A 17,491-nucleotide genomic window follows, 5' to 3' on the forward strand; every position below is an offset into this window, starting at 1 on the left:
TGAAGAGAAACCTTTAAAGTCCTGAATCTTGACAACTAGTAACCAAGACCTCACAGAAATTTTCTTTAAATTGAGTTTAAAATGTCTTTACTTTATTAAACAGTTCATGCTGCACGTTTAGCTTTAGAGGCTCAGGAGAAAATGTATTCATTATTTAAATACCAACACGTTGTTTATTAAAATCTTTCACACAATGATGAAACCCTGAGATTTCTGAGAGCCATTTGGAAAGGAAGACCTCGCAGTCAAAGCGCTGCATTCTTCTGCAGAAACAGAATCAAAGGTGTGGTTTTTTTTCCTGCAACATGAAAAGAATGAACAATTCATTCTCTATTAAAAAAGCAACAAAAGAGCGTGTTCACAAGTGTCCTTCAGCGAAGTTTGAACAGATTGAAGCTGTCATTTGTCAGGAATGCAGTGAAAAGTCAGGAAGTTTAAATTTAGTTTCATTTTTAATACACATTAGGAGTTAAAACATATTTTCAGCAGATTCTAAAAGTTTTTTCATTTACTATTTAAAAAGAAAAAAGCAGTGAATCCAAAAAAATTACAGCAGGGATGTCATAGTCATTTTACAGCATGGGTCACACACATCCCACTTTGATGTGAAGTGGGCTGGAAACTGAAACGTGATAAACGTGTAGAAAATTCATTCAAAGAAAATGTCCTTGTACTTTGGCGTAGTATGGATGGCAATGAGTGGTGGGAGTCATTATCAGTAGGAAAAACTACAGAACTTATGAAAATGCTGTTAAAGTTCAACATCTAAAGCTGTCCAATGGGCTTACCTTTGATGCCCCTGACTTACAGTATGACAACAATATAGACATCTGATGTCTGAAAAGAACAGCAGTAACCAAACTATATAATAATTACCATGAAATATACCTTTTGTTTAAGAGTTTTGAACACTGTAATCAGCTAAATATGAAAATAAAAAGGTGGAATTACTTTCTCGTCTCCTTTGAGGATCTTTTTGACTATTGTCAAGAGATTGAGTTTGAGTTTTTTCATTAAAAGATTGAGAGAAATTTTAAATGTGTTTACCTTTGTGGTTGATTATTTGAGAACAAGCAGTCTCACATGGTAAAATGAACTTTAGGTGACATAGCAGCTCTCCTTTTCTTATCAGGTTAGAGCAACACCATCCAGACCTCTGAAACAGGCAGTCCCTTCTCCAGCACAAAATAAAGAAAGCACTCATGCAGATAGCCTTCTGCTCATCCTGTTCTTGGATTGGATCAAACAGCTATTCAACTTTTTCAGAGAAATCATGGGATAATCACACAGCAGAAGATTGCTTCTGGTTGGTCCAATTTTTTTCATCAAAACAAGCTAAACAAAACATTTCTAGCCATAGAAGTCTTTGCCACATTTCTACTCTCATGGAAAAAACACGGCAGCACAAAAGCATTAAGCATCCCGGAGCTTGTTCGGTCCATGGAGAAGGTTTGCAGCAGCCAAAGCTTTAAAGGCCTCCCCCTTTTCCCTCATACAGTTTGGGAATTGAAACCCCCTTTTAAGAAGATGAATTCACTTCTGGCACAAAGGAAAATCAATGAGGTGGAAACAAAAAAAAAAAAGAAACGAGAAGAAACATTCTGAAAGTGGCGGTTTCACTCGTTGATGGAACAAAAAAAGAGAAGACAGTAACGTAGACAACGCCACAGGGTCTATTTTGAGCAACAACTGTATCTTTGCAGAAGTCTGCGGTGAAGACGTGATGAAACGCTTGTGCCCGTCGCCGATGAGCTGCCACTTGTGCCAGATGTAAATTTGTTCTTTTTTCAGAGAAAAGTTGATAACTCATAATCAGACAGCTACTTGGAAAGTGTCCTTTTTTTATCACGATCCAGCTGCTGTTGCTGATTTTCTTTGTTTTCCTAGAAATTTTCTTTGTTGAAGATGAACTTGACATCAGCAGCTGAATGAGACAGACACTGTTTCTCCAGAGATTTCGCCAGCTGAGGCGGCCCACACAGGAACACACCAACTTTAGATCTGCAGGCACAAAAAAACCCAACACTTTGATTATAGATATTGGTATTTATAGCACTCATCAGAGCAACAGGCCTGGCTATATTCCACTCAGTGGTCACACTCAAATAGCTTCAGAAAGAATCAAAAGGCAGTGAATTAGCAACAAAACTTTACCTGCATTTTGTTGTTTTGCAAACAATTAAAAAGTTCCCACAGAATAACTGAATTTGCGTATTTGTATGTCTGTGCTTTAAATACTTACTATTTCCTACAGGCAGTTAAATCCAGTGTTATAAAAAGGTCCAAGGGACCCCACTTAAATAGAGGTACTACATATACAAGCATTAAAATCTCAAGAAACAGGAAATGCATGAAAGTGAGTTGGTACAGTTGGTAAGTTTGTACAGGCCTGCAGCTAAAGATAAAAATCCATCCTGGATTAATGCACTGAGTGTTTTCTTATTTACCTAATTTGTTATTGGTAAAACTTTAGAAACAGTATGAAATGACCATTAAAGTAACCCAAAGTGGCACCAACTTGGGATATACTGCTGGTAAAATAGTTTACACAATTACAAGGAGATACACAATTTATAAAGTTTATATTATCACAAAATATAACTTGTACATGATGAAGGTCAGTCTGACTAAAACGTTTACCTTAATACATTATTGGTAACGTATACAGTGTCCCCGACTGATATTTTATTGTTTTGAGAAACTTTTTCCTTCAATGTACTGAACTGTATGATACAGGTATGCAGGAATTGTAAAGTAGGTATCAATTCATTGACTAACCAATTAATGTCTTATCAGTATTACAGGGTGCTCTACAAAATGAAGACTCTCCTGTTTATGTCTTTGGGTATTTAGCTACATGCAAGCAGTGATGTATTTGTCATTTACTGCGTCAGAAAACCTTGACTTGTTACGTAACTGTATATAATATTTCACTCTGAGCTGTAGTGGACCTAACGTACGACACAGTATGATATTAATATTCTCAAATAAAATGACAAAAATTTGTACTAAATAAAATACTTGAGTAAATCTATTTAGTTTTAAAGCTACTTAAACTTCGGCAAAGTGGAAGAAAATATGCTGACCCATTTCATTCTTTTATAACTGAGAGTGGTATGATGTGCTGACCACTCCTCCCAGTTTACCGGAGATGAGTTTAATAAGATGAGATAAGTTTTGCAGTAACTACATTTTCAGTCATTATGTAGTAAAGAGGTAACAGCAGTTCTTGAGTAGATGAGATCATGGACTGTGTTTGCTTATGGAGAGATAATAACGTTAAAGAGGCTCACCGAGGGTGGTGCGAAACAATATTGGTAAACTCATTGTCCCAGTTAGGTTTCCCGTAAAAAGTCTTCTGCTTCAGTCCGGTGATCGGATCGTTTTCTGCCTCATGGTGAACACGGAAATGAGCCGCCTGTTAAAGGAAATGACAGGTGGATGTCACTTTTTTCTTTTTTAATGACTTTTTGCTTAATTTAAGAACCACATGCACTAAACCATAACATAAGAAAATTTCTTCAATCACAAAAAATTGGTATTTGTTGTCAATTCAGCCCACAGAAGTAAAAGTTGATATCAGTGCCTTCATACCTCATGCTCCTTCCAGCGGGTGAGGTAGATGTTGTAGCTGAGGAAGTCCACCATGTCCTTCTCTGTCATCTGGCCCTCCAGGGACTGCAACAGGTCTGCAAACCACTCGAAGGCTTGGGTCTCCGGACAGAGCCAGTAGAAGTAGATCTGGCAAACAGTTTATTAACCTGACATTCAGACTTACTTACATTTATTATTTATTTTTTTGTTCATTTCAAACACCCTTATTTCACACTTTTTAGCTCAAAGCCTTCAGTAAATAGTTTCACAGCAAACTGGATATGTAGCATCTAGCATTTCTGTCAGACAGATGTTGTAGATAATCATTTTTATTTTTGTTTTATTACGAATGCTTCATATGGGGCTTATGTGATATGGTTAGTTTGTTTGGACTATATCATTTTTTTTATTTATTTAAAGTTCTCACTCACCTTCTTGGTAAAGACGTCTTGGTTGTTCTGGATGCGTTTGTACCACACAGATTTGAGGATGGAGGCAAAGGGAGTCACTCCAATTCCTGCGCCCACCAGCATAACCACCTCGTAACGAAACACGTCCTCACTGGCAGTACCAAACGGGCCATCTATGGCCACCCTGAGAACAAAATATACACAAAATAATCTTATATCCTGCTTTTACTCTGCTCTGTGCCATCAAGTCAAGCTTTATTTATCCAATTAAACTTTGATTATGTGTATTTATCTCAAAGATTAATTTGCTAACTTGCTTAACATGTGGATGTATTGGGACTTTTAGCCCCACACCCTAACTAAAGACCCATGGGCTCTGTGGCTTAACCCAACAACTAAATCTGACATTTCCAATGTGCAACTGTTGCTAAAATGTGAGCAATTAAGAATTTTTTTTATCCCTCAGAGAGATAATGCTACTTGCTTTGTTATGCTACTGTATGTTTAGTCACTGTCATTGTTCACATTTATGTTTGTGTGTAAAATTAAGCACTGACGTATTGGAAGTACAAGTTCCTAGTACTTTATTAGATTTATTGGGTTAATGCTAATTTCCAGAAAATCTTTATTATGTTGAATATATAAACACATGATCTTCTTCTCTGATGTTTTTTTGTTAAATGTTTTGACCCTGTTAAGATTATAAGAGATTCCATTATTTATTTATTTATTTATTTTAACTAGATAATTGTGATGGCCCAATAATTCATGATGTACATCACAAGATCTATAGAAAAATGAACATTTTAATTACAATAATGATTTTACTTTAGTGACTGGAGTGTATAGTGAGTTTTTCTTTGTTATTCTCTTTTTTGTCTGTGTTAGGGCAAATTAATTAAACTTAAGTTACAAGTTTGTGGAACTGGACATGGGTTGTGTAACCAACATTATACTGAGATTTACACAAGGAACTATACAGAGCATGAGCATGGAGAGCCTCCCCTTGATGTTCAAGGGCTGTACTAAAACTTTGATGTTTTATCAAGTTTTTATTACAACGTGATAATGTCAGACTCTTATGGCATCCTTTTAGGAAGTTGTATTCAAAAAACTCTAAATGTGTTGTGCAGCTCTGCCCTTTCATATGACATATTAATCAATATGGTTTTCTGAAAGATTTTTTCAAGGTCAGCTTTGACCTTTGGTGCTAACAATGAAGGTAAGGTCAAATGCTTGAAAAAGATATCTTGAAAACCGTGGATGCTAAACTGCTGAAAAAAAGACATATTACATATTGTGTCCCTTTGGGCGGAGAAATATTTGCGATGTTGCCATGCTGTGTCTCCAAAAGTGGCTGAAAGCTGCACAACCTCCAGCAGTCATGCAAGGAAGCACGGTGCATTGCCATTTTGAATGAAGGCTGCATACATGAAGTCAGTCTCAAGCTAACTACCAATTTTTTTTGCATCTGCTTCGACTTCAACTCAAATTTTAGAAAAAAATCCAAGGCCAGTTATATAATGTGTATATTTTTAAAATATTAGCTTCTTTTTGTTGTCATCTAGAACAGCTATTTGTTTGTTTTGCCTTTAAGCAGCTCAAAATAAAGGCCTCCTTCTTTCATTGTCTGGTCTAAAGAAAAGTATTAGTGTTCAAATTTGCACAGCAGGACCACTGTGCAAAGATGGTATTATTAATATTGTATGATTTTTACTGTTTCTGCCTCTCCACTCATTCCTTATGTGAGGGAAGAGTAACAGACATACACAATAAACCACTCAGGGCTGTAAATGCAACCCCTCCTGCCAACTTTTCAAAGGCGCGCTGGATAGGCAGCAATCAAATGTAATCACAAGCAATTTAAAGCACAATTTTCCTCTGTTATCAATCTTTCCTACTTGGGCAGTTTCCAGGCCTCCTGAGGCTCGTTTTTGTCCCCTCCACAGGCCTCGTACAGCGCCTGAGTCCAGTCCCCGACAATACGGATGTGAGCACTGAAGTAGTCCTCCTCAGGGGCTGAGGTCAGAGTGAAGGGGTGCCACTCTAGCCTGGAGACAGATGGACACTGGATGAAGACGTACTGTCCCACCTCCATACTGAAGCCTTTCCTCTTCATCTGCAGTTCCAGTGTCTTGGAAGGGTGCATAACCACCTGAAGACCAGGTACAGGAACAATAGATTTATAATTACAGTTATTTATTCAGCCTTTTTGACCACATAGTGGCTATTGGAAGTAAGTACAGCTTCAACTACAAATAATTTCCATGGCGCAATTCTAAAATTCTTTGTGTTGTTACCTGCTGTGTTAAGTGTAATCTGCAGTTATAGTATTAGTGTAATTATGCAGCTAAAAGTCAACCTTTTTTGAAAGAGATGAACTTTTTAATCATTTTGCTTCAGATATTTAGTTGCAACAAAGACAGACCTTAGTAATGACCACTTTTTGATGGGATCGGTAGATGCGGACGATCCTCTCACACACATACAGGATCATGGGACCCAACACCCACTTCCATGTCTAGAGAAGGGAGAATATTGGATGAAGTACTTTTCTTAAAAGCCTGAGAAGATATGCAACTTGCTGAGAGTGTTTGGGTTGGTAAGAAGTTTAGAAATTCAAAGCTAACCCCAGGTGGGTTTCCAGCAAATTCTGGCACAGCACAGTCGGAGCCATTTTTACCCCAGTCTTCAAACTTGTCGGAGCAGTTTTGAGGTTTATTTGTGTCCAGGCTGGCCACCGTCTGTCCTCGCACAATACGCCTACAATCAGACACACACAGAGAAAAGAGGAGCGCTTAAACATGTGTATAAATCATTATTTGAAGAGAGACCTGGGAATTTATTTTAACTATATTAGTTTAATGGAAATTATATTATTATAAACTATGTAGACAAAAGTACTGGGCCAGCTGCACATTACACCTACAGGAGCTGCTTGACTATGGAAAACAATGCCATGAGGCTCCCGGCGATTTCAGTGAGATTTGTAGAATCAAACATTTCTGAAATAGCGTTTGTAAAGACAGACTGCATGGCTCGATGGTTGATTTTATGGTTGGTTGAGTCTGTGGACTGTATGAAAGAGCTGAATTCACAGACTAAGCGGCATGGCCCAGTATTTTTGTTCACACAGTAAATCTGTAAATGCTTAAAACTAAGTGTATGATTTATAAAGCTAAATCACAGGTAAGTACAAATTTGACCAGTTTAGAGACTGATTCAAGACCAAGTCAGAGTAATGACAGTTCAAGAATCAAATAGTTTTGACTATTAGTTAAAACTATGATCAGTATAACATGTGAGTTAAACACCAAGGCCTGAAAAATTAAGTGACAAAACTGCAGTTCACTTGACGCTGGGAGTCAAAAGGGAGTCAGTTCCCATAGACTCCTACGTTACATTGCCCAATGGTATAGCAGAACTAAACACAATGAACACAACTTACTACAAAAATAGTGTTTGCCTCTATAAACAGTTTTCCTCTTTATAACAGCTGTATGTAAAACTCATCCATCTGGATTCTGATATAAGTCGGTCTTACTGGCACGTCGTGGCTTGAGCAAGACACCTCTGTAGATAAACATGTATGTCTTCCCCTGGCCTTTCTACTAGTTTTACTGTCTTCTCTTGACTGTCCTGTTGCAATACGCGTTAAGTGGGGTTTACACTCAGTTTTGGATGCAGACATGTACAATTACAGATGCCATGTTTCGATCTTGTTATACGTCTCTGATGTCCGTAAAAGACGCGTGTAGGTGGTGCATTATAGCGCAGGTTGCTGCGGGCAACTCACAAAAGTGCCCAAGTGGGGTTTTGTGATCACCAAGATATTTCAATCAAAATTTACTTCATATAGACCCATGCCGAGAATTGCATACTTGCAGAAGCATAAAGTGTAACACCCACATTAGTGTCGTGGCTGCTGCTAGTTGTCTGGTATGCTTGACATAAGTTACCTGCAGTACAGACAGGTCCAATAAGCCTGTGTTACAGTTTTGGTGAATTATAGTATTTTATTAGTCTATTACTAAACACTAAGGGATGCGGCATACTAACCATGCTAGCTTGCACTAACCGATACCTTAGTGCTCTACCCTCTTGATGAAATATGGTCACTTCTGGCTCCAACAAGTGCACTAACATTAAGGATACAAACATAAAGTTGTGGCTAGATCCAGTCTGGTCAAGACAGAAACCAAGTAAATCATTTGTAATAAGCTCATTGAGGGCAAAATACTCTAAGAGGAAATACATGTGGCTGTTTCAGGTCAGAAAAAGACAACTAATGTAAAAAAGAAAAGAAAAAAAAGAGCTGGCAGTCCTTTTATGGTTGAAATTTTGTGCTATCTTACGCGTAGCCGTGAAACACCAGTCCGATGAAGAAGATGACGAAGAGATGATGTGTGTACCAGAACACCTCAAAGTATGACCTACGGATGACCTCCATAGATGAAGTGATGATGAGGATGAGTGCTAACGTGATGGCCACACCTGTCAGCCCAGCGACGGTGGTGAACATGACAATGGTAGGATTCTGTAAATGCAGTTTACAGATGACATTTTGAGAAGATTGTCTCTTTAAAAAGGCCACACAGATGATTAATCTAGAGTGGGATGAAGTCCCAAGTCATCGCCTCCATTTTTCAGTTGCTTCAGTTGTAATGACACACCTCATGTTAGTTGACTAACTTCCCTCATTTACTAAATGGTCGTTTTGTCATACTTCCCTATATTGCAGAGGTTGATTGTTTAACAAAAAGGTAAATACACCAAGAAGGAAACAAATGTTAGAAATGTTAGAAAGCGGAATTTATAAAATGAAATGGAAATCCTGAAAGTCTCTAAAGAGTCAGCTGGAATGTTGGTGAATTCAAATTGGTTAGCACTTAGCTAGCCCCAATTAGCATCGATGGTCAAATTAAAATCATCAAATCTTATGTACATCTTTAGACAGTGGGAGGAAGCAGAGGAAGTCAAACAAGCTTACTCCACACAGAAAGGCCCCAGTCAGGATTTAAACCAGGAATGTGGTTGCTGTGAGGCAAAAGTGCCTGCCAAACCACCGTGCTACCCTTTTGCAATTCTTGGGTCACTGTGAAGGCACCATGTCTCTGACCTCTGTTTGACCACTCTTCCTTATGTGCACTGATCACTTTTGTTTTACTTCTAGATTGTCTCTTGTCTGTGGGAGTTTGGGCAAATGTGCTATTTTACAGTAAAGAAGTTTATTTTAAGCAGTAATTAAAATTTCTTGGTAATTTTGCAGAAAAAAACAAAACATTTCCCCATTTTGTATTGTAAGTATACTGTACTTTTTGGGGCTTGGGCTGTTATGGAGTGGCTTAACCTTGCCTACCTTCCGGGTCATTTACAGGAAAGTAAACTCTCCTTTTGAAAGTTATGTTTGAACAGTGATTGTTAAAGAAAAGAAAGACCTGCAAGTTTTGATGGTATTTACTTTTTCTTGTATGCTGGTAAGGAAGAACACTCCTTCATGGGGGAATTACGCTCTTCGCTGTGGGCGGTACCAAGTTTTAAAATATTTTCATGTGTATGTTGTGTTATTTAAGGAAAAGACATCCAATCTCTGTCTAAAAGAATGAGGTTTATGTTTTTTTTTTTGCTTATATCAATTGTCAGTAGTTTCTGTTTTGGCTTATGAACAATTGTATTTGAGAAACAGTATCGTTAAAGATGAAATTTCACAACTGATCTTGAGGGTTGTTTTAAGAAGAAGGGAAGTTTGCCAGATGAAGTAATACTACTCAACACAAAATTTAGTAATAAGCAGCAGAGATTTCAAGACATTATTGCAATACGAGGAAACTCAGACAGCTCATATGACTAATCTCACCATTATTTTTGTACTAAAAAGGAAAAAATGAGCGCAGCCTGGTAATGGCAACAACTCACCGTCTCATTTGTTCTGATGGGATTGAGGAAGGAGGCGTTGTCCCCATTACCAATTTCTGACAGAACAAAGGTCAGAAGGCTGGTGTTGCGATTGAGCTGGGCGTCCATAAAAAACTCAAAGTTAAACAGATGTGCAATAATGTGCACAGCTACAAGAAACAGAGAAAAAAGAAAAATATCATTATAAATATTCAGTGCTTTTCTCCAAAATGTATACAGTTCTGTTTGGGCAGACATTACTGCATAACTGCTCATTAAATGGTCATAAGTTACAGTTAGATGCAGTTTTATTATTAATCATTACTCAGTGGGATATACAAACTCACTGTGATCTGTATATTCCACTGACCAGTTTAGTCAGATTCTGACTCACTTGTAAAACCCAAGTCAGTGACTTTGTAGTCGTGTTTTTATCAACCTCAAGCTATGTCAAAAATCTATCTTAAAACTTTAATATGCTTTAAATCATTGCTATCATTGGTTATGGGGTAATGATTACTCCAACCCCTTTAAGATTTTAAGAAAAAAGAAAAATTACCTGTATGGAAGGCAATCATGTAAGCCACCAGTTTGTGAAAAGTGAGATTTCGATCTAGTTGACGAGCTGCTGTGCGGCTGCAGCACTGAATTCAAACGAGAAACACACAAAAATAAATTAATAAGCGATGAATATTATACAGCACGGGCAAATACACCACCTCTACATTAATAAATATGGTACACCTGTTCAACTGGTGGTTAACAACATCTACTAATCAGCCAATCCCATGGCAGAAACCCAGTACATTTAAACATGCATCAATGGTCAAGACGACCTCAGTTCAAACTGAGTATCAGAATGTGGATATACCCTATACCCTCATTACTTCTATCAAGTGTTTTCCACATGATGGGACACGTTACATGCTATATACTGGCGCTTTGTGGTAAGCCAGATTTTCATTTATCTGTTATTTATCTTTAATGAATACCTGTATGGTGCCACGGAGGAAGGAGAGGAGGTTTCTGCAGACTGGCAGCAGAATGAGCATGCAGTTGAAGTTCAGGCAGGCAGCGGGAGCTCTGGCCCAGGGCAAAGCTTGCTGTGGAGAGTATAAAAAACGGTGTGTTACAATAAAAAGTTTTCAAATTCACTTCCCTCACTAGTCACGTATAACAGCTCAGCGGTAGGAGGTGAAAAGAGTTTTATATAAACCTGAAACTTAACTGCTGACAGGTGTTAAGAGAAAAGAAGAACTAGAACTGGACAGTAAATGTAAATGTCAAGCAGCAGTTATTTAGTGAGGTTTATGGAAGTCTGAATGTCTTTTAATGTGTCACTTGAAACCTTAAATAGATCATTGCAAACAAGGCTAATGGATATAATTTTTATTTTCTTATATAAAAACAGGCAAAAACAACAAGGTAAATCAAATTAGAGCACGTTTATGGACGTCTGATGGGCTGTGAACCTATCCAGGACTTTACACCCTACAGCACTTGGAAATGGCTCCAAAAATTCCAATAGTCATTTCTATCATTTAATACTGGCACTCACAGACTTCCGTAGAGATTGACACACATTTTAATTTAACACCGTGTCATTGGTACCATAATGCATGCATGCATATATTATCTCTAATGCCCAGAAGAGCCCTGATGAGCTGAAGCTAATCCCTGATGGCTCACTTTCTTTATTTATTCATCTTTTCCATCAGAGTGTTATTGTACTGCAGTTAAAGAGCCAGTAAATGCTGGTGAGAATACACGTGTGCTCTACCACTCTGTTTTACATCAATAATTAACTTCATCTCAACATGGTATTGTTAACCTCAAACCTAGTCCCTCATCCCCATCATCATCTCAACCCTTCCTTCAGTGTAAATGATTCATTTTTTTAAGCCTTCCTAAGCTTCTTTTTGGAGTTTACAGGTTTCTCAACACTTTTGGGAATACAGTCTCTCTAAAGAAGCAGGAAGCAGCCACGCTGAATACTGTTCTTCATCTCTCCATATTAAAATTTGAAAAACAGAAAGTACAAGCTACAATGTTTCACTTCTGCTGGCCTGAAGCCAGATGTGCAGCTGCTGATCAAAAGTCAGTGTGTCATGAAGCCAGCTGTAACTTACTTCCCTTCTCTGTGTGCACGTTTGCTTGTCGAATAATACCTATGTAGATAAGGAGTGTTTAACATGGGCATATATGTGTTTATCAGGTGTAAGAATCCTAAATTTGTTGCCAAGTGTTGGCACTTTGTTACAGGAAGTCAAGTTTTATTTGTACAAGATATAATCAGAAATATTTGCAAAGCCTGACAGAAATGACCTTTGATGCAGGCTGATAGCACTGTTCAAACACACAAAACTTTATTATAAAGTCCAACGAAGATCCAATTATATCTCACAGGCACATTAATGACTACAAACAAGTATAAAGATAACATAGTTTAAGTTACTTAAATCTGTTTTCCCTATTTTTATATCTGAACACACCATTTTTTATAGTAACCGCATTTAACCTTTACTCTTTGTGGACTTAGTTTAAAATATAATTATTATTTTTCTTCTTATCACAGTAAAAACTTTTTCAAATGGCAATTAATAACTTCCCAGCATTCAAACGTTAGAAACATTTAGTGCGTCACTCACACTTTTACAAATCTGTTAAATTGTTTTCTTGTTGGCTGCCAAGCAACAAACTAATTAAGTTGCAGCATTAATATTTCATGTGCAATTTCTGATAGCAACTTTGTAATTTAAAAGTGAATGAAATGAGGAGTTAATCAGCGCCGTAAGCTACACTGTAAAAAACAAATCCTAAAAAACAGTAATATTCCGGCAGCTGGGGCGCCAAAATAATACCATAAAATAACAGAAAACAACTTTCTCATAAAAATACGGTTATTTTCAGTAATGACAATACAGTTTGTTGCCCTAATTTTACATGGGATTTTGCCTTTTTCAAGTGCTGTTAAACATTAAATTAGGAACATTTTAATGTGATTAAACAATGAAATTACCTATAAACAAGGTCAATGAATGCGGCAATATGAATAATAATACTTAAATGTACAGAAATATACAGTTAACAGTTGGTTTAAATAATAATGGACTGCATTCATATAGCGCTTTTTGAGACCCTCAAAGCGCTTTACAATTCCACTATTCATTCACTCTCACATTCACACACTGGTGGAGGCAGCTACAGTTGTAGCCACAGCTGCCCTGGGACAGACTGACAGAGGCGAGGCTGCCATATCGCGCCATCGGCCCCTCTGGCCAACACCAGTAGGCGGTAGGTGAAGTGTCTTGCCCAAGGACACAACGACCGAGACTGTCCGAGCCGGGGCTCAAACCGGCAACCTTCTGATTACAAGACGAACTGCCAACTCTTGAGCCACGATCACCCTAAATAACATTATTTGATGTAAAAATAGTTTATAAGAATCATTTTATATATTTTTCCATAGCATTACATTTGAATTTAACAGTTCAATCTTTCAAATAACGGACAAATATTTGTGGAATTATGATAGATTTGTGAATGTATTTTAACAATCTAAATATGCATATGTACAGACAAATATATTTAAAAAACAGAAAATTATAAAATTATGTTTTATTACATTACAGTGATTTTACGTTATTTTACATTTGAAATGTAAAATCACAGTCTATTTATGTAAATTTAATGATATTCTAGAAAAACAGTACAGAACTGTAAAATACACAGTAAAATACTTTTATATTACGTTTTTTTTTACAGTGTAGTCCCATCCATAAACATGATCAATTGAGAGGGAATAATCGTTAGCTCTCACAGTGGTTATTTTGAACGGGAGATATGAGGCTCTGATATCTTCCATGAGGACCAATTATTTGTGGAAGTGTTAACAAACCAGACTGGTGGGTTTTGTCCTTGTGTACAGTAAATTTTGGCATTTCCACAACAGGAACTTTAACCAACCCCAGGAAGGGAAATTCCCTTCCTCTTTTCAGGGTATTAACCAGTTCAGCTAATTTGGGTTAAATTTATAATATAATAATTGTACATGTTACTGCCTAGAAAATGGTCATAAATTACAGGTAGATTCAGTCTTGAGAAAGAGAACATTTTCACCGGATTGTATGCAGTGCAAAACCTAAGTACACCATTACTGCTTTCATTGTTTAGATTTGTTTGGAAGCGTTGCCAGGAGAAAGTCTCTTCTCTCTAAAAAGAACATAGTAGCACTATTACTTTGTTTTTCACAGTACGGTAAGTGGACCAATCCTTTTTTTACATTTGTGCGATTTCAACTCCAAAGGTTAATTCTTGGAGCTAAAATAGACTGGAATTAATTCATTTGCATGTATAGATAGGTATCATGACTCGAGTTTATCTTAATAACATATAAAAAACCCAAATATCACATAAAACAAAATAGAATATTCATAATTTAGAACACAGAACTACAAAAATGTATTTCTTTTTAATGCAAGATTGTTTAACTTATTGCCGTGGCTCTGCACTGTATCACTTCTCTATTCTGCTGCATACCTACAGTGTACTAAAAAGAGTAGTGGGTGGGGTTGCAGGGTCTGCTTTAATTTTCTTGTTGTAACGTTAGAAACTTTTAAACTGTAGCTATAATTTGAGGAAATGAAAAAGGCCGAGTCCTGTTTTTTTGGTTTTTTCATATTTGCCTACAACTGCAATCGTGTGTTTAACAGCTTGGAAATCCTCCGAAGGAATAAAAAGCAGAAATCTATAAATACCGACTCAGTTTCAAGTGAAAGTCTGTGCAACAGAAGTGAAGTTGCAGGTGGGACTCACCCCGAGCAGGACTCTGGTGTAATACCACCTCTCTACCAGGAAGGCCATGTAGAAATGGACAAACAGGAAGGCGTTGATCCCCAGCCATACCAGCTGTAAAATGCACCCAAACACTCAGGTTTAAATCAGCTACAAATACAGCAACAGTTCAGGGTAGATAAAAGCATCTTTATTAACACATCAGTGGTGCAAATATCAATTAAGTGCATTTGTTTAAGTCCCACTACAACAATGGCACACTTTTCAGTGCTTAACTTAGAGAACATTTTTCTTTACCTGCTGAAAATTACTTTTCTTTGTTTAGAAAACAAGTCAGACTGTAATTGAAATGTAACTAAAAACGTGGCTCAAAACTGTGGCATCAACTCAAATTTAGAATGGATGCCGAAGAATACTTCATTCAGTTTCATGACTCTATCCTTGACAGAGAAAAGAATTCAAATCTATTACCACGATCTACAGCAGCCATTTTTTTTTACCTTAACCAATTAAAACTAAATATTGGAAAAATGTTTAACAGTTTCAACCAAAGCCCATTTCATTTCTATTCAATCAATAAGAAGAAAAATCATAATTTTTTGAGGAAAAAGCTCGTTTTCCATTTTTAGTCACTGATTTATACGCCTTAACTGATTTTATGACACATTAATGAGACACTGGTGACAATGCAGCTTGAATGAAAAAAAATAGTTTGAGAAAAAAACAAAAACAAAACAAAACAAAACAACAAAAACGAACAGACGTCATTGTGGGTAGATTTCATAACAACCCAAAGAAATTAAATCACACCAGAGAAATCCAAACCAGAAGCCAAAAGGAGAAAATCACTAAATATACTCACAATAACAAAGATTGAAAGTCCCTCGTTGGCGACAAAGTTCCCCATTATGAAAATTGTTTCTGAAAGGAGTGTGTGAAAGAGAGTGTGTTAGTGTGACGATGTATGAAGGAAGACAGGAAACGGTGGAGGAGGAGAGTGAAGACTGCTGTGACTGATTACTCCTTTTATAATCTTTCTCAGGGTACTAATAAGGAAGTGGCCTTTCTTGCTTTCTGCAGAGGCAGTTTCCTTCCCATCATTCCTCCAGTCACTCTTAATCAAAGTTTGAGAAAACAACCATTAGATGGAGAACAAAAAAAGGTGATAATGAACCCTTAAGCCAACACAGTTAAAAAGAAATCATTTCATTTTCCTAAGAAGGTGTGAAGGACTTTGTTATCAATTGTTTTCTTTCACTTTCAGTCCAGGGTACCAGCTAACAGTTGACCAAAGCTAAGGTCCATACAATGATAAGATCGGTTTTATCCCAACTACTCTGCACTTCCAGCTAAAACATTGCTCTGACTGAGAACACCAAATAACTTCTTTCAGGTTGATTGCAGTTGAACTAAATATGTTTATATCCTTTGAAGAAGCCCTATTCGGCCTTTTTATAGTGACCAAACATGACCAACAAGATGCAAAAGCTCAGACTTTAAACTGCTTTAAATACTCAGTTGCACCTACTTATTTTCTACTCTTGAGTCTGTTACATGTCAATGCAAGTGGATATCCTTAAATGTTCATTTTAAGCACACAGAACTGCCACCCACCTGCAGGTCAAATCAGAATGAAGTTGAAATAAAGGGCTCGGATCTAATCAGCTTATTTGATTATTTATGTTTAATAAATAATAAAGAATTTCCAGAAACACTTGCCCAATTTTAGGATCCCTTTGCGTTAGCCATTTTGAGACACCCCAGTGGTCCCTAAAATCAAGTTAAAGTGCACAAGGGACAACTGGAAACCTTCTTATAAACCCCTGATGTGGTCGAGTGCTATTGGAAGTTAACTCTAAGAAAAAAAAAAAGTATTGAGAAAGATATTAGCTTAACAGGTCCTGGAAAACTCACATTTTTCTTGGCAGATTCCAGAAGAAAGCAGTTATAACTGTCATGAGTAGAACATTGTCATTTTTAAAGTCTGGTTTGTGGTCATAGCATTGGTCTTAATGTGTACCAGCTGCCGCCCCCCCCTCCAAAGTAACTTTAAGGGTGAAGCCTGACATTCAGATAACAAATTACACTCTTACCAACATGAGCTGTGAGGATGGGTATTCTGATAGCAGCAGTTGAGTCCAAGGTATGTTGACACTCGAGGGGTTGATGGCCGTTTAGGAGGAACTAGGTACTTGATGGCGACATTGTAAATTTTTGTCAGAGGAAGTGGCAGATTTCTAAACATGAAGTAAAACAGAAGGTGAATTTCCACATGCTTCCTATTTCAAACTAGTCTGCAGCAAGGGAAACACATGAACCAAACATTAACTCTGATTTACACTCGAAGAGTAAAACAGAAGAGTAAAAGCCAAAAATATAAGCACTTCTGAATCAAACACAGAGCAAAGGAAATATGCTTTTTTTTACACTAATAACTGGAGCTTTTTGTGTTTTTAAAATCAGAAAGAAGCTTCGCTGCAGTGTGTCATTCTGAGTGAAAGAAAAAAAGCAGTGAGTTATTATCTTTTCCACTGCTGACAATGAAAAGATCTAGGGGTCCTTAAGGATTGTAAAGAACTACAAGAGGGTTGCAGAGTTTCTTAGATAAGTCAAGAGTCTTTTGATGGAGGCTCAGATAGGGTTTTTTATGAGGTAGAGTTAAGGATTAACTCTGGGGACACATCACAGAATGTGTATACTTGTTTGGTTCTTTTTTGAGAGTTTCCTCATGAGCCACTCTAAAGCTTTTTCCTTGCTAAAAAGTGGTTGCAGAGAACTTATAGAGGTTACAGAGGCTT

General features: G+C 37.2%; 1 protein-coding gene across 1 annotated transcript; it reads right to left on the reverse strand.

Annotated features, from left to right (window-relative positions):
* Positions 1-433: 433 nt before the first annotated feature.
* Positions 434-16,843, reverse strand: cybb (cytochrome b-245, beta polypeptide (chronic granulomatous disease)). The gene is made up of 14 exons (XM_003454682.5): positions 16,787-16,843; positions 15,556-15,614; positions 14,715-14,807; positions 10,892-11,002; positions 10,459-10,543; positions 9,921-10,069; positions 8,360-8,541; positions 6,635-6,767; positions 6,433-6,525; positions 5,906-6,159; positions 4,026-4,188; positions 3,595-3,741; positions 3,294-3,418; positions 434-2,001 (listed from the first exon to the last, which is right to left on the reverse strand). Exons 2-14 carry the CDS (start codon positions 15,598-15,600, stop codon positions 1,884-1,886), a joined length of 1,698 nt encoding a protein of 565 aa, XP_003454730.1. The 5' UTR covers positions 15,601-15,614; positions 16,787-16,843; the 3' UTR covers positions 434-1,883.
* Between the last annotated feature and the right edge of the window lie 648 nt (positions 16,844-17,491).

This window comes from Oreochromis niloticus, linkage group LG23 (assembly GCF_001858045.2).
Source record: "Oreochromis niloticus isolate F11D_XX linkage group LG23, O_niloticus_UMD_NMBU, whole genome shotgun sequence".
Taxonomy (NCBI): Eukaryota; Metazoa; Chordata; class Actinopteri; order Cichliformes; family Cichlidae; genus Oreochromis; species Oreochromis niloticus.